Here is a 24617-nt window from a genome sequence, read left to right on the forward strand (position 1 = left end):
TTCACCGTGGGAACTACTCACGGAGGAACCATCTGCTCGCCTTTTCTGTGTCTACAAAGACACGGTGTTTGGAACCAAAAATCTCAGAAGTAGTACTGCAGACTTAGTGCTGCTGCTAAATCACTGCAAATGTGGTGGTGGTGAGAAAAGGTGGGCAAACCCGGCTCCTACGCTATTATGCATGTATTTTTTTTAGGGGGAAGCTAGTGTTTACCAAACACACAGTAATGACGCAGAAGAATGAGGAATGGACAGAGCAATGGTTCTGCAGTGCTGCTCCTACAACATCAGAGACAAACGTGTTTAATAGCCATCGCTTAATCACTTTATTTCATTGAATTTGAGTGACTGTGGCAAAGAAATTTACTGTAATCAGCCTCTTGTTGAAAGGTGGAGCTATTGTGTGTAGTTTTCCTTCCTAACACTCTTCATGTTGATTAAAACTAGTTACATTCTTCTCAGAAAACATATATTCATGCATAAGTATACACGCACACATGTATTTATGGCAGTGACATCATCAGGATTAGGTTGACATTTACCCCATTATGTGGAAGTGTAGACTGTATAGGTCTTGTTCAGCAGTTTTTAGGTTTGGAAGCAGTTACCAGGGTGGTAAAGGCCTCAGGGGAAATTACTTCAGAGTTTGATAGAGTTTTTCTGTGCCTCAGCATCTGTATCCATCAAAGCAGTGATGTTCATAGCTATTAGCCAGTGTTTTAAACAATTATTAAGTCAGTCTGATTGAAGAAGAAATCCAGAGTCCCCTGCATTTAATAGAAAACTACTGGCAGGAGTTTTCAATCAAGCAGAAACCACGAGTTATTTTTAATGCAAGTGAAGTAAAATAGAATGTCCCTGTAAATATATAAGTATGAGCCCTTCACCTGCTGTATGTTTATTTTATTTTTTTTTAAAACAACCAGTTAACTTGGGTCTTGGCGTAAAATATGTGCTTTAAGATGTCTTTATGATATTTTAAACCCATACCCCTGCTTATCAGCCCTGGTGGCCTGTGTCCTAAATATACTGGAATCTGTGTGGATTTCCCTCGCTGGGCTGCTCTGCGCTCTGCTCAGGTCTGTTGTTGTTTTTGTGGGTTTAGGTTTTATTTTAGGTGTTGGGCTGGGAAGGATCCCTGAGAACCATTCTTAGCCTGGTGGGAAGAATGTGTAAGGAAGTTCAGAAGCCCTTGGCTCTTTTTTTCCCCCTCCAATCCAAAGAAACCCAGCATCCCTCAGTAGAAATGAATAAGGAGCAAGTCACGAATAGCATTTATCTCACGAACTGTAAATATCTTTGGTTTGATTTTCACCACAGCAGATGAATAGATAGTACAAATGGGCATGAATTTGGAAATAGTGAAAGCTATTATATCCATTAAAGTAGCTTAAATAAGGTTTAACATGTACCCCCAGAGCAAATATACAGAATGTGAAATTAGCCGAGTAGGGCTTTTCTTTTATTTATGGGCCTGCATCACAGAAAAGGCAACATCTGCATTTAGTTGTACAGTGTCAGATTTTCATCTATTTTATCAGCATTGCAAAATGTCTCTAATAGGTTCATGTTTCCTCTGTAGCTTTTGGCTGCAGTCGGCTAAACCATTCACAAAATGAGAAAAACATCAAAGTATGTTGTTTACAGGGGTGCTTGAGAAAGGACACAGTGAGGCTGTGCAGGAATGAAACAAAGCTCTTGGACTGCCGTCTTTGAGCTGTGCTGAGATGTGTAAACACAGTCTGGAGATTGCCGCTCTTACCAAAATGGGGGCTTCATGTTCCCAAAAACGACTGCGTTACAGCTTTATGGCCATGGGTGTGTTGACACCAACACCGAACAGTGTGATTTACAGGGTACTGTGAATAGGTCAGGTTGAAGCACTTTGGTGGATAAAAGTGGAAAAAGAACAAATCTTGAACAGGCAAGAACTAAACAGACTAAACAGCAGATACTTTTTAGGCAGCGGTGCTGAGACAAAAGTTGCGAATAGATTGTGTTGTGTGATCCAGGACGCATCCACTGGGGCCGAGAAATCAAGTGAGTGTAGAAGTGCCAAAAATGCAGTTCGTCTAATGGCCAACTGAGGCTCGCTTCAGAAGCGAGTTGACTCAAGTTAAAATGTCCATCTTTGCAGCATCAAAAGGCTTGTTTGTTGCCTGGACTCCCCACACACTCCCTGAGAACTTTGTGTTTATGCCTGTTTTTATAGTTTAATGCCATTGCTTCAATACACGGTGCTGAGAGCAGTTTAAGACAGTCTGTCCTTAAAAGCAAAAGTAAAAGGATATTATTGTATTTGGCTTTGAAAAGGTTAGGATTTTTACTGACTAGATAAGGCTCAGCACCTAAACTTTTCGTGCAGCGAGTGAACTAAACAGACAGAAAAACCATGTTTACAGTTCACTCTGGCAAGAGAGGTCACCGGACTGGCTCGAATAGAAGTGAAGGTGGTCACATATTAAGGCATAAAGTGATTCCTACACGAGGTAATTTTTCATCTTTGTTTAAACACAAACTTAAACTCTTATCCTACAGTCATACAAGGTAAAACAGTGGTTGGAGACTATGGTGCGACCAAAATTACTGCAACCATGTGTGCTGAACTTGTAGTGACCATGTGTGGTAAGTTGCTGTCTTCAGAACAACTTTGGTGCATCAAAGTAAAACAGGAAACACACAGACACGGGACAGAGACGCAGACTAGTCACAACACTGGGAATAAAACTCAATACAAAAACACAGGAGGCCAGGGACATGACAAAAGGACAACACAGACACAAGAACACAGACAGGAACGAAGGGAACTAGGAAATCAAAATGGAAACAATAACTAATAACAAGACAGGAAACTAAGATGAATGATCAAAACCAAAACAAACTAGGAGCATAACAGAACTCAGTGAAGACAGAACCTAAAAGAGTAAAACAAAAAACGCTGGGCACACGGCCCAGGACCACAACACAAACAAAACCTCATAGATTTATAGATATAGTGATGCAGCTGACGCAGGGCAGCGATTTAACTACAGACATACGTACTCAGCAACCTTGATTTCATACAGGAATATAGGAAAGACATTGCGCGTTCAAACCCTGGTCAACAGATGGTCACCGCAACTACTTGGAATCAGTTGCTGAATGCAGAATGATTCAGTGCAATTACCAGGCAACCTCAGATTTTTCCTAGTTGCAGGAAGGTTGCTGGTCTAGTCTAGTGTGACAGAGCCATTAGGCAGCATTAACCCAGCATCGTTTTGATGGTAGGAGAAACTGTAGCTCCCAGAGAAAACCCATGCAAGAATGGGGAAATTATTCAAATTTTACAGAGAAGAGCTCTGCCCAGGTTGTCTCACAAGTTGTTCTGCAGGGCTAACCACTGAGCTCAGTGGCAATTTGGCAGCTCAGTAAAGTTTTTGAGTGGGGAGTTTGCACAGGCCAGCAGTATGTGTCTCTTCATTTAAAATCTTTCAGGGTATTTCAATATTAAAAGAGTTTGGAAATCCCAGTTTAACCTTGAGGAGATTTCAAAGGCTCCTTTAACCCTTGAAGGTCAAAGATTGTGAGTTGTCTCCTGAATATACTGGAATGACAAAAATAGGGATATTTAGCATTTAACAGTGTGTTGCACTTATCTTAATAGATTAATTTACTTCATTTATTTCACCATTGAAAGTAAACAGTTCAGGGTCTTTTTTTTTTATTCATAGCATTAAGCATTTAAATGCCTGAACTAATACAAGAAGAATTATAACCAATAAGCTATTCTTTAAAAATAAAAACAACAGAATGTATTCAGTATTTTTTTTAGCTTTCTTACTGTACTGTCACACCTCTTTTTTCATGCTAGTGAATGTAGCGTGTGAGCTAAAGTCTGAAACTTTATTTAGTTGATTTGATGGATTATTCAATTACTTTCTATTATAAACCTATGGGTGGATAGTATGACAAATAGCTAGCCAGTCATGAAGGGTTTGCTGAGGACCCGTGCATCAAACAGGGGGGCTATGGACTGTAATGATCACTGGTTAGGTGAACTTGTCCAGCCCTCCTCTACTCTGTAATTACTGGGGCCTTCTTACAACTTTCAGGCCTTTGGTTTTGAGTATGTGGACAAAACACATTTAATCTAATGCACGACTGAAGGAAGAGACTAAGTAACTGCAGCTGAAAGCGATAGGGGGAAGTAGTAAATGGGACCAATTTTCATTCACAATATTTTAAAATCGCTGGATTTGGTTTTGTTTGAATTTTATAAGCAGTGCACACATGTGTAGTTCAGCTGCTAGTTTGAAGTCAGCAAATATCGCCCAGGAGAGGTGGAGAAGCTGAAATAAAGTAATGCCTAATTTTCTCAGTAAAACAGGGGACAGCCCTGGCGAAGTGGCATGTGCTCTGGTTTTTATGGTAATCCAGCAAATCCAAAATAAGATTGCTTTAAAGTCTCCAGTTTTATTTCAAACATGGTATTAAGCTGCAAAAATACCAAAATGCTCTCATCAAATCCACCACGTCTCCGACCACTCATTTGCCTCAGCATCCACTGCTAAATTGACTGCTGAACTTGTTTAGGTCTGCACAGAGTAATTGTTTGGAGCATCTTGTGTCTGATAGCGTGGCTGCTCTCTGGATCTGAAGGCTCCTAACCATAATGCTGCAGTTTATTGTTTGTCATCTTTCAACACAAAATCCCATGGCAGTTTTGCAACACTTTCCCAAATCCTGGTCTTATAGACTGCAGCTCTTCTAGACACAAGTCACCAATCGGTTGTCTGCACTCTTATATAACCCTTAGAGCCTATTATTTTAATCAGTAACTACATTATTTTGGAGCTTCAGTGGTGATCTGGCCTGCCCATCATGAAGTGAGTATGAACATGTTCCACTTGTATATGTTGACACAGCAACTGTATCCATGTTTTTAAAGCTTCATAAAGATTTAAGTTAGATGATGAGGTCATCCATACCACAGGGCTAAATTAGTCTGCAAAGTGGCAAGTGGATTGAATCTGACATCTTTGTTTGTATCTTTATCGTGCCAACGCCTAACCTGGAAAAACTTCAACAAGAGGAACGTATTAGTGAAGGAGCCTGAAAATCACACTATGTCTCACTGCAGTAGTTGTAAATGTAGTTGTGATGCTGAGTCAGCGAGAATTATGTTTATTATGTCATTTTTGTCTTTGCTATTTGATTTCAGTCATAAAAGAAGCACACAGCCACAGTCCTGGTGATGGTTTTAAAGACTTTTAAAGTGTCTGTTCACCTACATGACAAAAGAGAGCATAAAAATTGGCGTGTAGATAATTTTGATTTTAAGTGTCCAGGTTTTATGATGCAGTTCTACCCTGAGCCAATGAAAATTAGTTGACAAAATGACTTTTCTTGTTTATGTTTTTTCCAAGTCATTTATCCAACCGTCCATCCTCTTATCCTATCCCAGCTGTCTCAGGGCGAGAGGCAGGGTACACGCTGTACAGATATCCAGCCTGTTGCAGGGCTAACACAGAGAGAACAGACAACCATTCACACCTGTGGGCAATTTAGAGTGACCAGTTAACCTAACCCCAGTAAGTGCATGTCTTTGGACTGTGGGAGGAAACCCACGCAGACACGGGGAGAACATGCAAACTCCACACAGAAAGGCCCGGGCCAAGCTGGAATCAAACCCAGACCTTCTAGATGTCCTTCTAGCTGTGAGGCAGCAGTGCTAATCAACACGCCACCGTGCTGCCTCCAAATCATTTCATTTGCTAATTTTTTCTCACTGATGATTCAGTGAAACCTTGATATGTAAAATGCCAGAAGAATATCTACAATCCTTTTTTTTAAATTTTGCTGTGATTCGCTTGGTTGTTTGGTCCAACCAACACAATAAACCCAACAATATTAATTTACTGAAGTTTTTTTTTTTTTTTTTAAATAAAGATTTGCAGTTTTTCTTGGTTTCTGGTAAAATCAGATCCTTATAAATGGCATGTTCAAACTAAGAAAAGCTGGACATTTTGCTTAAAAATAACTGCCTGATTGATTTAAAGCTCGCCCAGCGGTGACATAACGTTTGTCCATGACTGTAGCACCATCTCTTTATGGAAACAGTGTTTCTGTTAAGTTGATTTTAGAGCTAATGCTTTGCTTTAATGTCAGTTATCTTAAAGGTTCCTTATGTAACCAGCATAAAGCTGCTTTTATTAATGCATCAGTGTTACGTGAACTGCAGTCAACACTGCCGCTGGCTGTGTTTGTGCACGGTACGGATCACTTCTGACACTTTGGTAGATTTTTACATTACTGCTACGTTTATTATAAATATTGCAGCTGGTGTGGGTTAGCAGGCAGGGTTGTGCTTATGTAGAGTCTGTGTGGAATCTGTATTGTTGTAGGAGCTGGTACTTTGTTAGGGATTAGTCGACTCCTTTGGCAAATGTTAGTGTTTTACTCAAACATACTTAAATATCACATACTTTTTATTATTGTGAAATAGCTGGAAAAGTCATGGAAAGTCTAATTTGATCACTTATGTTCCAGTCCATTCACACTTTGGCAATTTATAAAAAAAAAATTTAATTCATGAAAATGCTAAAGAGTGCACATTTAAGTTTTTGATTCAGGATCAGATTTTGAATACTAAGACTGCCACAGCCACACAGACAGAAAGATTGTGCGATGTGTTGTGCTTTAATTATATACCCTTACCACGATCACTGTGTTTTCGTTCCCTTAGTCACTCCGAGTCTGATTTATTTTCCGTAATAGAGCTCAGCGACATGAGATTTTTTTCTTGTAGAATGATATCCCATGAACCGATGTTGGGCTTTTTTTGTTTTGCTTTTTTGTCAAGGTCCTCTCAGCTGGAACCTCACTGAGTTGGGCTGATGGGCTGACCTTGGAAAAAGGGCTTTACATTGTTGTGCATAGGAAAATATTTTCAGTAAAAAACTCAGACCTCACTGTGAACAGTTTTTGAGTGGTTATTTAGTAGCTGTAACTTATTACTGATTTGTGTGAATTTTTGGTGGGAGAAATGGGAGATGCAGCTCATTATCAGATCCAGCACTGCACACCATCCATCTGTTTGCTGCATGGGGAGACATGATAGAGTTAGATATATGTGTGTTTACAGTGTGCTGCTCCCATATGTGTATTCAGGAAAGGCAACATTTACATTCACCCCTCCTGTCTGTGTCTCTGGTGACAGCACTACATAAACACCACAGATCCACGGCTGATGTCTAAGTGCTAGTTCTCGTCTGTTAGTGTTAGTCTGTTTTCATGTATAAAATGATCTGTTTGGCATTTCAAATAAATATATACGTACGCTCCACTGTACGATGTTCCCCACATTAGGGTGGGGATGCACACTGTTATGTCTGACTTGCCAAATGATGTTGTAGTGGCGCCCTTCTTTGATCAGTCCCATGTTTGGTCACAGATAAGCTAAATACGTGGTTTGCATGCAACAATAACAGCTAAAGCATGTTCTGCACTGTGTCAAATAAACAGCAGGCTCCTAATGAACCTGCAGTTTGGCTTACATCAGGTTTTCCTTGGAGGATGAATGGCACTGCTGTATCTTAAACAAAGATAAGCTAATGGTAATCACTCGTGGTTAGATGTGATGTAGATGTGGTGATCAGTAGGTTTCAGTCTTTCGAATTTAACATAACCGTATAGCCACCGATCTGGGAAGAAACATAATAGTCCTGTTTTTGAAATACAGGGAAAGGTGAACCTGACTTCCTTTGAACAGCAGTTCCGTCTGACAGGACTCTCTTCTTTCTTCTGCTCTGAGAGTTGTTAGAAGAATCATGTCGTAAAAACTTAACTGTGCAGTAGTTTGGAGTCTGATTAAAGCTGGCCCCACCAAAAGACTTCATTTACTGTTCTCATAGTCTGAGACAATAGTTGCACTCAGTTTATTATGTCTTTAATAGCCCGCCTTGCTGTTGTTAAGGTTCTGAACAAATCAGTGAATATGTGTTGTGCTTTGGTGAGCCACAGCATGGCAATGTACTGTGAGTATGTGCTGCATTCTGTTGGAGAAGTCTTTCTACATGCACAGAGGAGCCAAGAAACAGTGAGCGCTGGCAGTTAAGACAAGTAATAATCTTGTGACAGTTGTGCATTTCAGGGTCTGGAGCATCTACTAGATAGTAGGTGAACAATTGTATCACATAGTCAGCGATTTGGATTTAGGATAAATGGACTAGGGGTGGCTGTGGAGGTAAAGCTGATCATCTGCTAATCAGAAGGTTGGGGGTTCAATCCCTGGCTGCTCCAGTCTGCGTGCCAAAGTGTCCTTGGGCAAGATACTGAACTCCAAGTTGCTCCTGATGCATTTATCAGTGAGATGTATGTATAAATGTTAGATAGAAAGCATTTAGAGGTGGAAGTGTAGAGAAACAATAGTCTGTGTAAATGAAGCCATGTTGTATAAAGTACAGCAGAAAAGCGCTGTATAAAAAACAGCCCATTTACCATAAATGAGAAAGTGCAAAGACCTGAGTGACTGACAAGGGCTAAATCATCCAGATAAATGGGTTGTGCAGCTTCCAAAACACCAAGCCTTGTGGGCTGCTCCCAGTGTCAGTAGTGGTTAGTTCTTGTCCAAGAATGATCTGACTGAAAGTGCTGGAACAAATCTGATTGACTGTCTCGCCAGCTCAAAATTTATTGGATTTAAAAGATACGTCCCCAGCGTCCTGATACAAAGGGGCATCTTCACCAGTCTTGTACGGTCCAAGCCTCGTAGGTGTGGTGGCAAAATAGGCTCTGAAGTGAAAATGGGCTCAGCTCTAAGCAATCAGGGTGAAGACCGAGTAATAACTTATAGGCCTAACCCACAGTTTTAGCACAGCACTTAGAGCTGTAAAACATCCACACGGTGATTATGGACTTGTTTAGAAAGAAAGAATATTGTACTCATAAATATAACTTGATTAGTGTGTAATGACATCTTCCAACAAATTGATGTATTCTCAGAAACTCAATATTAATCCATTAAATATACAAAGTCGTGAGCACCGGGTTGTGGAAGCTGCCATGTTGCCCTGCCATCTTGAATACAGTGGCTTGATGAACATCGCCATCCGCCTAATTGTGATGATGTGTTAGAGACTATCCACCTATGCAGCACACCCCATGGGGTTCTTTTAATTTAAAGATCACAAATAGCTCTTTCAAACGGTATATGACCATTTAACATTTGTACATGTATATTTTCCTCATCTCTTTCTCCTCGTCCACCACCACCACTCTGTCCTCCCTCACTTCCACCTCACCCTCTTCATCCTCACTTCAAGCCTCATCTCCCAAACTGAGGTCAGAACTCTAACACACAAAAACGTGCATAAACATGCTTATTTGTTTCCAATATTGTTGCAGTTAGTTATTATCAATAGATTAGACATATAACCCTCCCGTCTCTGGACAGCCGACAACGAGCTGGATAAACAACAGCAGCTGGTTCTAAGCTAACGTTATGCCAGCTAATGTAATGATAAACAGTTTGAATACATAAATCATTGAGAGTTTATTCACAAAGAGTCCGAGTCCAACAATGTTAGATCCACTTAAAAAAAAAAGTTTCACTAACTGCAGCAAAAACAGCAGCACTTACTGACAGATCGGTTCAGGATATTCTCAAGAACTCAGAATTTCTGTCATCTGACAGATGTGAGCTTCACTGACTCGAATCAGACTCCTTTCACAAAGTTTTACAGCCTCCTCCAGAGTAAATAGACGTAGACTCTATATTGAAATTGTATTTTGTTCTGTTTGGTTCAGCCATATAATAGATGTAGTTGCAGCAAGACTCAGTATTCAGAAATACTGTTTGAAAAAGCTATTTTGTACTCATGAATGAACTGATAAGGCAGGAGTGTCAGGACTAGAGCGTGTGTGTGCTTCCCATGAGTTTTCTAAGAGTCGTGCATGAAGATGATTCCAAGCAAGCTACTGGTAGGCTGACAGTTAGCTATTGTTTATGGAGATTGCACCTTGAGATGGGAGGATCATTCATCACTGCAAGTGCCATACCCCCCCCCCCCATGATTAAAACAAACCAGACTGGACTTGTTCTGGTTTTTACACATTTTGCTTTCTGTGCTTTTTTTGTCGTTGCTCTTCTGAGAGTCAGCAGAATCCAGCTAAGATAAATATACATAAATATGTTTAATTTGAAGGGCAATTTCACTTGTGCTTTTAACTCTTGTTTACAATAGGCAAGGGGATTTTTGAATCAGCGTTTTCTTTCCTGTGTATTTTGGTTGCCCTGAACCTACAGAGGCAGTGCACAGTGTGACCCTTTATAGGGAATTTAATCTCCTCCTGAGATCAGACCTTGAAGTATGAATGCCTGCAGTTTTCTTAAGATAGCACTGGCTAAATATAGCTCTGGTTTGGTGTAATGACAGATTGCAGTGTCCCTCACGTTTGCTTTGAGGCGAGAGTGACTGTGCAACTGGCGTCACTGTCCCCCACAGCGATGTGCATAAGGGTGTCCAAAAACCACCGTCCCTTTTTTTCACAGCTGCCATTGTTCTTTGTGTCGCCGTTGATCTCCACTTCAGTAGCACTTCTTCGCAAAGTGGGAAAGCTAAGGGACAGGAGTCTGTCTGCCTGCCTAGTGAACAAATAAAAGGTTTGCAAGTAAATTTGCTTTATTGTGTTTCTTGGTCATCAAGATGAAATATCCTGTAAAGTACAGCAGCTCAACAAAAGAGTGTGTGCGACCTCTTCAGTGCTTTGGTAAAGGTATATTTTAATGTATGTTAGTCTAAATCCAGATGATCTACTCAGATCAAACTTAGACAGGTGGCAGAGGAATCCTGTGAGGTTTAATTCATCATCTATTAGAAGAAGTTACCCGTACCCAATTTTTGGAGATAAAAGGGACTATTTTGGGAAAATGTAAATAATTTTACATTTAGGGTTAGTGGTAGGGGTAAGTAAGGGGTACTTAAACTTTAGATGGTTAAAGAAAAACCTCAGTCTCTGAGGACATGATAACGCTGTTATTCTAGCATGATTTGAGTCAACTTAGATAGAGCCCTCACTACACATCAGTACAAAGTTATTCTGGGTGGTCACTTATGTGTTAATGTGGGATTTGGGAGGTGGGGTGAGCGATAGATCCAGTGTAGCAGGCAGAGACTCGCCTGTTTTATTGTCTTTGTCTTGTGCTAATCTCTGCTACAGCTGCTGCTGGAGCTCTGAGGTTTACTGCTCTTTGTGATTTAGCCAAATGCATTCTACAATAAAGTAGAAGGTGTAACATTGGATGATCAAGTGGAACATGAAGGGCATCATTAGCACCTTAAAATAATCCAGACGTAACCTAACCACAAACTACCTGGTTCAGAGCCTGTACTTGTTTAAGTTGTATCACATTAACACAAAATGATTAAAATCTAATATATGACATTTCACTGTATTAATTAGCAATATAATTTCCACCAGACCCTGTGTCACCGAATTGGATAAGCAGTAGCGGATGGATGGATGGATGGATGGATGGATGGATGGATGGATGGATGGATGGATGGATGAAATTCATTTGCTGAACAGAATTTTCCCAAGAAAACATCTCCCTGTTCTGTCCTCTGTTTTTACCATTTCATTCCATCTTTAAGAATAAAGTTCTCATGTATTAATATTAATAATGCACTAAGACCTGAGCTGGCTAAGTTTCACACTGAAAACAGCTTGTGAGTGTGGTCATATTTGTTGAGGTCCATTTGAAATATTGCATTGAACTTATCTTGACTTATCAGTTGCCTTTTTTTCAAGCTCTTGAGACCAGTCAGCCCATCTCAGCCTAATTTAACACCTAATGGAGATTTTGTACCGACATGTTAGACAGCGCACTCCACCACCATCAACAAAACACCAAATCAGTATCTTTTATTACTCCTATAGAGTTCCAGAAACGCTGGAGCTGATCCCAGCTGTCATAAGGTGAGAGGCAGGGTATACCCTGTAAAGGTTGCCAGCCTGTCGCAGAGCTAACACAGATAGACAGACAACCATTCACACCTATGGGCAATTTAGAATCACCAGTTAACCTAACCCAACTAGCTGCATGTCTTTGGACTGTGGGAGAAAACCAGAGAAAATCCACACAAACACCACACAGAAAGGCCCAGGGCATAATTGTTATCATTAGGGTAGCTGTGGCTACCTAGCTCAGGTAGAGCAGGTAGTCTACTAATCAGAAGGTCGACGGTTTGGTCCATGGCTCCTCCAACCTGCATGTTGAAGTCCTTGGGCAGGATGCTGAACCCCGAGTCGCCCCCCCGATGTGTCCAGTGTGAGTGTGCGAACATTAGGTTAAAAGTTCTTAGGCATAGAGAAAAGCACTTTTATGAATGTGTGCGAATGGGTGAATGAAGTTTGCATTAAGAAAGTGTTTTGAGTGCTCAGATTGAGAAGAAAAGTACCAGTCCATTTATGATTATTGTTGTTGTTGCTAAATCCCCTTCCAGACTCAAAGGCAGCCACAGCCTTGCTTCTAAAGGCTTTTGAGAGTTCCTAAAAACGCTGCACGATGATGAATAGCAGACCTGAGAATTCTGAGACAGGGTCTAATCTTTGGCACCTAATTCACAAGCTGTCATTCTAATTTCAGATTTGAAGATGTTAAACTTCCCGTGTGACTGAGCTGTTGTTCTTATTTATTGACATCATGAAAGTACAGTAGCTTCAAAGTGTCGAAAGTTTCATGTCATTTGTTTGAGTGAACAAAAACAGTTTCATTGACTGTTCAAAAAAAAGCAAGGAATTTCAAAAAGATGTCGTTTTTGACATGACATGAAGCATGCTGTGGACTTAGAACATCTCCTTTTGACAGCTTTTCTATTAGATTTTATTGGATTTTCTTTATCACAAGTATTATTTCAGTATTGAAGCTCCTCTGTCACCAATCAAAGGAAGAAAAGTGTGCAAGGGACATGATGCAGTAATTTGCGGTTGTTCTGCTAAAAATGGAAAGTCCACAGACAGAATGGCCGGGCCAGTTTTTCCACGTGGTTCCAACAGGTGCTGGAAAATGCTGTTTGTCTGGATGCCTTTTTAAGACAAAACACTGGAGATTATAGCTTCCCTTTTGAGATTTAGTGCATGTGCTTCATACAGTGTATCTACAGAGATTGATGTTCATTACGTAAAATGAGAAAAAGGGTAAATACACCTTTTCTCACGTTTGTCTTCAGAGCCTTTATCTTCCCTGCTGAGGATAAAGAAAATAAATGTACTTCTAGATTCTGCCCCCTCATCACTGCTGGTGTGGCTGTTTGGGAAAAGGTTCATGTTCTCTGCCCTCATTTCCACTGCAACTGTTGATTTGTATATCCTGTCAGGATGCTTTGATGTGTGAAAGAGATTGACTGCTGCAGGTCGTGGTTTTCTTTTGCTGGGCAGCTATCCAGCCGTTCAGGCCCAGTGCCTGGTCTGCATAGTGCAGTGCCCAGCCACAGGCCTGCCGTGCCGCAGGGCACTTCAGTTCTATATTCACAGCCAGAGCGTACAGAGGCACATGCGCTGTAGTAGCCTTACAGTGGTGCACGAGCAGCGTTTTAAATATGCTCTTCGGTGTGGGACTTCTGGTTTGCGTCCTCTCTTGCTTCTCTGCATCAAATTCTTGGCCTGAACACTTCATTCTAAATCTAATGCCAGACAGAGGGCTGAAGAGATAACAGGAGGCAGGGCATCCGTCACAGGAAAATACAAGTTGTTTCTGGGAGGTTTCCCTGAGGCATCAGGGCTGGAGTCATCTCAGAATGAAATGAAACAAAATGAAGCTCTGTTTTCAAAGTTACTGGACAGTTTCAACAACACTCAGTGATCACGCTCAAGTGTCTCAGTGTTCGTGGATGTGGAAACAACTGTAGGATGGGTAGTTTTGCTATATCAGCAAAACAGGTGACATTTACCACTTTTTTGTTACCATAGAAAGATTTTTGTGCTTCTTTGGAACATAAATAACTAAAACATCAATATTCATTAAATGAAACGGGCATGGATTCAGACTTTCCCACTTGTGCATCCCTTGATCTAGCAACAGGACGCTGTTTACTACCTGCAGCAGAACTGCTTCACGCTTTTATGATGATTGCTTTTAAGCTCTTCTCTGTGTGTTATTGTGGGAGTTCTGGGTCAGGAACCCCATATCATATTTTCACAGACGAAAACAGCTTCTTCTCTGTATCTCTGCAGCAGCATTGTGTTCAAATCAGAGGACGGTGGTGGGGTCAGTGTTTGCTCACGCATATAACTGCAGCGTGGAATCTTGCTGCCAAGAGAGCTCCCCTAACCCCCCACAGATGACCTCCCTGACTGCGGGTAATGAGGCGGGACAGGCTTTGTGCTCCCAGAGGAGGAACAGCCTTGGTCGGCATGACATGCGTTTTCTGTTTAACTGAAGGTCTAATGATCTGTGGATGCAATTAAAGCTTCAGAAGAAATTTGTTTAAAATCCAGATGTTTGCATCTGGAACACTTTCAAAGATGTGAAACTGAGGTTCATGCCGGCCGGATAAACAAGATAAATTTGACCTCTGCTTGTGTATGTTTGTCACCATCTTGTGTTTAGAACTCTGTACTGCCTTCATGGAAACTACCAGCACTTTTTTCTTCTCCAGGTTAGTCCTGTGTTGGACCACTGGAGGTCAGCATGCCCAAACATTTTAGACTTGGAGCAGAACTGAACTAGAACTGCTACTGTTACTTAATCAGCTTGAAGAATGTCCTGACGTTTACCTTGACTTTGCCCTCACAGGGTTAATCAGATTTTATAGATATCACTTTGAGAAACGTGAGTGTGTTTGCTCAATTGACAACCTTTCAATATTACTGTTAGTAATCTATTGGGGATCTCAGACGATATATTTTTCAAGCACTACTGATAAAAGATGCATTTTATTTTAGACCTATATTTTGCTTCTTTTTTTTTCACCTCCAAGGCTTCGGTCACAGAGGCGTGGAGACTGGTCGGCAACCCCCTGCCAACTTCTGGTTGCTAACCTCTGGAAACTGTTCACCTTCAAACTAAAAGTTGAACCTTTTGAAATATGTTTGTTACAGCGTTATCGCCTAAAAAGCTGCATTCTGTCTGAGGGCCATCAAATGGCAGTAGTCATGTAAAAACAGCTTTCTCCTTGACCTCAGTAAATACCGTACTTTACTGCTGAGTTGATGGGCTCAGTCACTCATTTTGGATCATATTAAATAAAATATATCTGTTTTGTAAATCTTTGTTACACCATGTTTCAAAATGGAGGAACCTGGATCTGCTGGAGGTCTCTTTCTCTTTAAAGGGAGTTCTTCCCTCCCTCTGTTGCCGGGTGCTTGTTCATAGAGGGTAGTCTGATTTTTTGGGGTTTTCTCTCTGATACTGTAGCGTCTTTACTATGCTATGCAAAGCATCTTGAGGCAGGTGTTGTTGTGAATTGGCACTATATAAAATTTAATTGAATTATTGCCAGGTGGTGCAGTGGTTCCAGATGTAATCTGAGGTCTTTCTGTGTGGAGTTTGCATGTTGTCCCTGCGTGGGTGCTCTCTGTGTACTTCCACAGTCCAAAGACATGAATGGGGTTACAGTTGGTTAATTGGAGATTCTAAATTGATTGTAGGTGTGAATGTGAGAGTGAATGGCTGTCTGTCTCTGTGTGTTAGCCCTGCAACAGAATGGTGACCTGTTCAGGGTGTACCCGCCTCTTGCCCTATGATAGCTGGGATAGGCTCCAACTCGGAAACTCAGAGAAGCACCACCAATCCCAACTCTATCCATGAATATGCAAAAAAAAACAAGCATTGTGCTGTATTGCTAGTGAAGCATGACTGGCTCTACCTTGCTAAGGAGAAACACAACTCCCATTTTTCCTTGCTTTTCCTACTTTACTACTGGAACATGCTCAGCTTGGGAGTGACGTCACTCATACTGTAAGCTCTCTTTTCTCCTGCTTGGAGAAGAAGAAACACCACTTCTCATGTGCCTCATATTTCTCTTTGGATACTGCTGCCCAAGTCCCGAATTTGAAGTTAGTTTTTCTTTGCTTTACATCATTGGATTAATTAAACATGATTCCACAGCAGAACTGTGAGTACTTATTCTATAGAATTTATCACAAGTGCAAATAGTCACAATTTTTGCAATTACAAACCCTCCAGTTACCATTTTATCACATTTCCTCCTATTACAAAACAGAATGGCACCATTATGTGTATTCATGGGTGGATATACCTTAATTGTTATCATTCAGTCCTTACAGATTATTTTTATTCCAGGAATATTGCTTACAGAGGTCGGTATGCCATGTCAAAATGCAGAATCTGTCCTTTCAGGCCTGCTCAGCATAAAACACTTCAGCCCTCTTTGCTCAGTCTCTAAATATTTAGTTTGTCAGAAAGAAAAATGGAAGCATGTGTCCTTTGATGTGTGCCTTTGAAAGAATTGTAACTTTTTTGTGGTTTTGCAACAATCTGTGATGAAGCTAATTGATTGCCATTCTTAATGATCTCTTTCAGTAATCCAAAGAGTCATTTGGCATATTTATTGTAGCAGTTTCAGGATATTCAGTTTTGTTGTGTCCCTGCATGGATGCATCACAGTTTCGATGCAGCTGAAAGAATTTTAGTCCCAGAATAAAAATATGATGATAACCTCAGGTTAACATGTGAGCCAGCTGCAGTAAAGATGCAGATGTTATGTAAGATTAACACAGAAGTCAGTTGCCGGCCACATTAGCTCTATGACACAACTATAAGTTACTCATATCTTACAATGGTAATATATGAATATATATGTTTTTGAAACCATGCCTCTTTTTTGGAGCAGTTTATAATCTGAAGGAGATTTTTGAACAGAGCTTGACAGCTACAGTAAAAAAGCTACTGTAGCTTTATTTTTGGACTCTATCAAGACTTTTTGCGGCGGTTTTATTCAGTGTCAGATTGTGGAAATCTGAGTGTGAAGCAGCAGTAGCATCACTTTTGTTTACCAAGCATGCAGTTGTTTTAAGTACGGTTGTGTCTCTGTGCAGATGACACAGGGATATACTTCCCAAGTGTGAAGAGGAATCCGGGCCGGTACCTGCAGCGTTGTTCTGACTCCGTCAAGACTTGGCTGCACAGCATGAAAAATGCCGGGAAGGTTCTCCTGCTCATCACCAGCTCCCATAGCGACTACTGCAGGCTCATCTGTGAACACATCCTGGGGTAAGACTTCCCACACGAGTACTGTAGAGCGACTCCCTCCTTAACAAGACCCGCAACCTCACCTGCGTTCTTTAACGGTCCCCATAACCTGAGCATCTCTGCTCACTCCAGTTTTTCACTTTTTGCTTTTTCACTCAACTCACAGCAGGCCTCAGCTCTCAGGTACCGTCACTCAGTCCCTTTAGTGGAGCTCACTCACAGTTTGACTTAAAGTTATCTTATTTTTATTCAGGGATTCCACAAGCAGAACTTTGCATGAGTCACAGTTAGAATTAGTCCTTGTTTGTCTTATACTGACCCTTTATGCACCCATCAGTTCATCAGCTCCTGTCTCTTCTAGCCTCAGATCCCTAAAAGCCCAGATTGGCCAGTTATAAAGAATCCATTCCAAGCTGATATCAGCTTAGCACTAAAGCAGAAAAAAATAGGAAAATATTCAGCAATATTTAGCAGGTTAAATCCTGAGGTTTTGGCTCTCTTTTGTATACATTTATGCCAATATTTTAAACATTAGCCATGCTTAAACATGTAACACTGTAGCTATCATGTTACAGTGAGTCTCCATTTCAACTTGTGTGGAAAGTGTGGACTTTAAACTACATACCAGTTTTTAAATTGTGTTGATAGAACAAGTAAAACCAGAGTTATGATCAATAATTTATACCATTTCCTGCATATTGTCCTCACGTGTAATTCATGCAGGAAGAAACAGTAAAAATCGGATATTTGCTACATGACATCCCCTTTCCTATTGGTCGAAAAACAGGCCACATCTGCCAATCAAAAAATTATATGTTACTGTGGCATTTGGTTGATAAAGAACAGCTGAAAGAGTGATAGAGTGACAGATAGCGATATTGATAGTGGGTTTGGAAATTTGAGAGAGTTTACTGTGTTTGGAGTGTGTAGTTAGTGTGTTTAGTGTGTTGTGTAGGCAAATGCTGGCAAAAAGCCACCAAAGGCAGACGCTGTCTCGAGGTGTACAACAGGAGGAGTGACACACCTGGAAGTGTCAGGCCTGTGGTGGCGCTCTCTGGCTGTGGTGGACGGGAACTGTTTTTTTGGGGTGGCACAAATAATTTGTGTGGCATTTATTGTGACACCTGATTGTTCTGAAAATAGTTGTGCAAAAAAGGCCTGTATTTTAAAATGAAAAGATAACTGTACAGTCACACTTGTGAGTTTGTGCTGAAAAAAATGTTGCCAAACAAGGCAGTCAAATTAAAAGTAGTCATAAATGGCCAGTTACACCCCAGACGCCACCATCCATCCATCCATTCACTTCCGCTTATCCTGGTCAGGGTCGTGGGGGGGGTGGAGCCTATCCCAGCTGACATAGGGCGAGAGGCAGGGTACACCCTCTACGGGTCACCAGCCTGTCACAGGGCCAACACAGAGAGACAGACAACCATACACACTCACATTCACACCTACGGGCAATTTACAGTTTCCAATCAATCTAACCCCCGTAAGTGCATGGCTTTGGACTGTGGGAGGAGAACCTGGAGAAAACCCACGTAGACACAGGGAGAGAGGGAGGGGCCTGGGCCAAGGTGGAATCGAACCCTTCCAGATGGTATTCTAATTGTGAGGCAGCAGTGCTAACCACGACGCCACCGTGCTGCCCCCCCCCCAGACGCCACATAGACCAAAATTTAAAAAGACCATATCTCCCTCAAAACCTAAAATCAGATTCATCCGATGCTCAGTACACAGATGTGGAGGGCCCGAAACTCGTGCCAAGCTGAACGCCATCTAGATCCGATCCAGATTCTGGATTTTCAGACCACTTGAATATAACACAGGAAGCTCAGTTTCATCGATAATTTTGGTCAAATCTCAGGTGAAAAAAGACACATCATCCTCATTTGTTACAGTAAAAAGTATATCACTATTATCCATGGACATGTAACATTTGATCGGGATATGATCTGAATACACAAATATGTGACACAACCTTTGAAAAATCCGATCACTCAGTTCCCCCTATTATCGCCCACCCGACATATGGCGTATTTTCTCATTATAAGAAATAAAGCTTTTACAAAAAATGACCATAAAGGGAAAGTTATTTTACTTCAACTTTTTAAACCTTGGGAAATTATGGGCATGTATAATAGCATATTATACATGCCCATTCAGTGTTTAGAGAGTGACATGTTTGTGAGATGGACAGCGTTCAGAGCAGTTCAAATGTTTGCCGGGAGCCGGGTTTGTTGTGCACCATTTCTTGTGTTACTTTGTTGTTGCACTTTAGGGTGGCTATGGCTTCTGTTTAATCAGAAGGTTGGTGGTTCGATCGCTGGGTGCTCCAGGTTGCATGCCAAAGTACCCTCGGGCAAGAACCCCAAAAAGTCCAAAGAATTCAGTGTTTTGTGTTCACTGAGTACCTCCACATATCAGCATCTGGGTCCTCATCTTCAAACACTTTAACAATAACATCAGCAACTAATTAAAATTACATCCAACATGTTAGATGACTTCAAAAATAAAATACATTAGTATTATTTAATTTCACATCCTTACTCTTTTTAGGCGAAACATTTGAATCAAATAGAAACTGTAACATTACACTGAGTGAAAATTCATTGTTCCGTCCCCTGGGTGACAGCACAACAAATATCCAGAATGGCTATATATTAAAAACAGCTAAAAAAAAGAGTTTGAACAGAATACAGAAGCATATCATAAAGGAGTAAAGAAGCTAAATGATGATTTACCTGTTCAGCTCAAACCGCCGCTGGTTTGCTAGCAAACAGAATTGGCAAGGAGGCACCTTCAATGGAAACTCCATGGAAAACCATAGATTGTTTCCTCCTCCAAGGCAGGACATGGATGAGCTCTGTCTGTATAGTTATGGTGGTGGGGTTACTGTTCAAGCTGGCTTTTTGCGGTTCACTGGCTTTGTGCATTATCAGCTTCCACGTGTCTGCAGAGTGCACAGTGTGGTTTAGGCTTATTTTTGTAGCCTAAGCCCAGTTTCACACTCAATCAAGCAGCAACACAGGGCCTTGAAACAACGCAGTGTCCATGTTGCTGCTGTGTTTGGTCAAACATGACCCCTTCATGTTCTTGTTTGGCGTTATAGTCTTCTCTGGCCTTGCTGATGGTCTGCTTTTTCAGTTTCCATGCTCAAAGCTGATTGTTCTCTCAGGGGGGCAAAGGAGGTCAAGTTAAAGCTGTTTTCTGTTTTTTGGATGCCCTCCCCTCACCTCTGTTCCTGTGATCCCCAGAATAGCCATAGCAGTCAGAGTCCTGGCTGAGGATGTGTGTTTGGCATAATGTTCCTGTACAAGGTCAGGGGATTCAGATTTATGATGTGATGCTTTCACCCATCCATCCATTTTCTGCTACTTATCCGGGTTCAGGTCATGGGGGCAGCAGTTTAAGCAGAGAAGCCCGCCACACTTCCTTCAACCCAGTCATCTCTTGGAGCTCATCCAGGGGTGGGGTGGGGTGGGGGGCAAGGCCAGTGACTCCTAGGTTTGTCCTGGGGCCTCCTCCCAGTGGGACATGCCAAGAAGAAATTAGGCCGGCTTTATCTTGTCGGAAGTGGTGTATGGAGGAGTGTGTTGTGCTGACTGAGATGGTCGGGTTTAAAATACTTCCTGTTTTTCTTAAAGTTTGTGACTCACGTGTTGTTCAGAGGAAACAGTCAGCGTTAGTGCATCATGTCAGCACTTGAGTGTTAAAGACGGGGAGGCTCCTATTCCATCATGCGCCCCATCCTCTTCAAGAGAAATTCGTCACTGGCCCACAGTTGCTGTACTGTGGCAAAGGAGGCTGTCAGAAACAGCACGGCAAAGCGAGCCCTGTCCAACAGGAGAGTACAAACAACATCAAACAACCTGTCCAGAGAAGCAGGAATTACTGCTTGGTACAACTGGATGAAGGTGTGTTTTTTTCCCAGGAGAATAGCAGCATTTATTAATTATCTCAGTGTTTTTCAACCAGTGTGCCGTGGGAAATAATCAATTTCACCTAATATGCCACGAGTGTCTGTGCTGTAGTAGTGACTGGAGCATAATCATGTAATATTCTTCCATATCACTAGACTAGACAGCAGCAAGAGAGACAAGAGAGTTAAGCCACGTTTCCATACGGAACGACTCGCCGCGATTTGACGGCATCTCCATTAGAATCAGGAACACTTTGCCGGTCCTTTTTCCGTACTCACTCACCCGAGGTTCTAAGCGATCCGAGGCGATCCAAAAATATGACGCTGAGGACAGCATGCCACTGATTGGCCAGGGAGTGTGGTCACTAGCGTAGGTATGAGAACGACTCCTTCACCACAATCATTTTTAAAACCCGACAGTAAGAAACTGGAGGTGTTCAAAACACCGGTTGAATGCACAGACCGACAGTTTGCAGCGGTAGTTTTGCAACATGGAGCCATCTGAAACGCTCACACAGCATACTTATTATAACCCTGCTAGCCGAACAGCTGGTTAGCACAGAGCCAGAGGCGGCTGATCAAAGGAACTTTGAATTACCGTAATAACGCGACCTATCGGAAAAATTCAAACAGTTTCTGAAAGCTGAGAAACTGCACTTCACAACCAACATAGGGTATTACTGTGGTGTTATTACGGTAATTGTTGCCGTAACTCCGCGAACATATTTGAAAGATATATATTATATGATAAAGTTCTTTTTTGTGTTTATTTGATTCCTATTCAAGACACTTTGATAAGAATGACTATATTGTTAATACAGGATACAGAGTATCATTTTTTAACATTTTTGGCTGGTGGTGTGCCTCGTGATTTTTTCGATGAAAAAAATGTACCTCGGCTCAAAAAAGGTTGAAAAACACTGAATTATCTAGCTGTTAAGTCCACTGATCTTTTTAGCTTCTTTTCTGATAAAGTAATAAAAGTGAAAGATAATTTATCTTCAAGATATCTTTTATTACATTGCAGCATCTCAAAACAAAAGTTTTAGCCTCACTAGACTAATTTTTGCATTTGCGCAGTTTCTTTAAAATTAGAAACATCCTGTCTCAGACTGATGCTGAAAAGCTATTTACTTATTACTTGTAGGCTGGACTATTGTAATTCATTATTATCAGGCTGTCCTAAAAGCTCCCTGAAAAGCCTTCAACTGATCCAAAATGCTGCAGCTAGAGTACTGACAGGGACTAGAAAGAGAGAGCAGATTTCTCCCATATTGGCTTCTCTTCATTGGCTCCCTGTTAAATCTAGAATAGAATTTAAAATCCTTCTCCTCACCTACAAGGTCTTGAATAATCAGGCCCCATCTTATCTCAAAGACCTCATAGTACCATATCACCCCAATAGAGCACTTTGCTCTCAGACTGCTGGCTTACTTGTGGTTCCTCGGATACTTAAGAGTAGAATGGGAGGCAGAGCCTTCAGCTTTCAGGCCCCTCTTCTGTGGAACCAGCTCCCAGCTTGGATTCAGGAGACAGACACCCTCTCTATTTTTAAGATTAGGCTTAAAACTTTCCTTTTTGATCAAGCTTATAGTTAGGGCTGGATCAGGTGACCCTGAACCATCCCTTAGTTATGCTGCTATAGGCCTAGTCTGCTGGGGGGGGTTCCCATGATGCACTGAGTATTTCTTTTCATTCACTTCTTTTTACTCTGTTTATACCCCACTTTGTATTTAATCATCAATTATTATTAATCTCTGGCTCTCTTCCACAGTGTGTCTTACACAGTGTGTCCTGTCTCTCTCCCCTCAGCCAGCCGGTCGTGGCAGATGACTGCCCCTCCCTGAGCCTGGTTCTGCTGGAGGTTTCTTCCTGTTAAAGGGAGTTTTTCCTTCCCACTGTCGCCAAGTGCTGCTCACAGGGGGTCATTTTGACTGTTGGGTTTTCTCTGTAATTATTGTAGGGTCTTTACCTTACAATATAAAACGCCTTGAGGCGACTGTTTGTTGTGATTTGACGCTATATAAATAAAATTGAATTGAATTGAATTTGTAATTCAACCAGAGACATTGTGAAAGGAACTTTGATGTAACCTGGTCCCTGTATTCCAACTAGAGGGTTTATATTCCCAAGATCTAATGTCTAGAAATTATAGAGAAAAAACACACAACAAAACCCCAAACAGAAACCTTAATGATGGCAGACTCCATCTCAGTCAATGGGCAACTCCTCTTGTCAGTCTGAACAATTGGAGATGGCGGTCCCTCAATCAACTGACCACTACAGAGTTGAGGCAGCATTCCAGGTTGTTAATTGAGCTCCACTCTTCACACAGTCTAACAAAAGGTGTTTTGTATTCAGCTGCACTATTTTGAAGTAGGCCAAAGTCTCTCACAAGAAGTATTTTACTAGCTTGTTGCATCGGGTTAACATACGACACTTTGGCATCTTTCCTTTGCGATCTCTGGTCACTGAGCCAACTCAGCCCAAAAAGTCAGTCTCCAGTAACAACGTGCGTTTTACAGCTATACTTGTTATCCCCACTTCAGAGTTAGTGTGAGAAACTGCAAATTCATCCATCCAGTCTTCTTTTAAACTTTTAGTTATGTCTCTTCTTTACTTTAAAATTGTGATACTGATAGTTTGGCAAATATCTAATATCAGCTGATAATATTGGCCTGCAGATAAATTGGTTGGGCTCTACCTGCAACCCCCAGTAAGTGGACTTAGGGCAGTGTAGAAGCAAAAGGTGCTCTGGATTTGATATAGTTTCACTTGCACTCCATTCTGGGATTTTGATTTTCTTTAATATGTTCTACTTGTACTGTCTTTGACAGTGAATGTGAGAAATGGTCTAAAAAAGTCCTCAATTAAGTGTTAAAATGTGTAGAAAACTCATTTTGTCACAATTTGAGTATCCTGTACAATACCATAATGAGCAGTTTTATTGTGAAGCATTAAAAACTTGGCATACCTGGCTGCAGTCAATACTTCTATGCTTCAGAGTTACTGGTTTACATATTTCCCATTAAGAACTTTCTCGTGCTTCACGAGGCCACTGTTTGCTTGGCACCTTACAAGGAAGATTCTTCCTCAGAAACACTGAAGCCTTCATGAGTATAGGCCTGTGTTTACTTTAGTCTGACTTTTCCTTCACTGTTTATTGCTCTGTGTTTTCCATCATCTGTACTGACTGTTTAGCCTCACTCAGCCTCACAGTGTGCGCTTGTGTATTTGGATGCTTTCCAGGAATCGTCCTTTGCACAGCAGGCAAGGGGCCTGTCACAGAAGCTAATGTTGTTTCTGTGGCTGTTACAGGAAGGACTTTGAGGAGCTGTTTGACATCATCATCACAAATGCCCTTAAACCAGGATTCTTCTCTTTGGTGCCCCAACAGAGGCCCTTTAGAACCCTTGGTGAGTAAACGACTGCCACATTCATGTGTCACTGCACTTTATCGGTAATTTCATTTAACCTAAGATGATGTCAACGTTAGGCTAAAAG

The 24617-nt window shown here is 41.3% G+C and overlaps 1 protein-coding gene across 1 annotated transcript in view; it reads left to right on the forward strand.

Moving 5' to 3' along the window:
* Positions 1 to 24617, forward strand: part of nt5dc1 (5'-nucleotidase domain containing 1) — an 81059-nt gene that overhangs the window by 19253 nt on the left and 37189 nt on the right. Inside the window, exons 7-8 of the mRNA XM_030721010.1 lie at positions 17041 to 17215; positions 24432 to 24529. Of these exons, the coding sequence (XP_030576870.1) occupies positions 17041 to 17215; positions 24432 to 24529 (273 nt within the window). The remainder of the gene's footprint in view (positions 1 to 17040; positions 17216 to 24431; positions 24530 to 24617) is intronic.

The sequence above is a fragment of the Archocentrus centrarchus genome, chromosome 24, assembly GCF_007364275.1.
Source record: "Archocentrus centrarchus isolate MPI-CPG fArcCen1 chromosome 24, fArcCen1, whole genome shotgun sequence".
Taxonomy (NCBI): domain Eukaryota; kingdom Metazoa; phylum Chordata; class Actinopteri; order Cichliformes; family Cichlidae; genus Archocentrus; species Archocentrus centrarchus.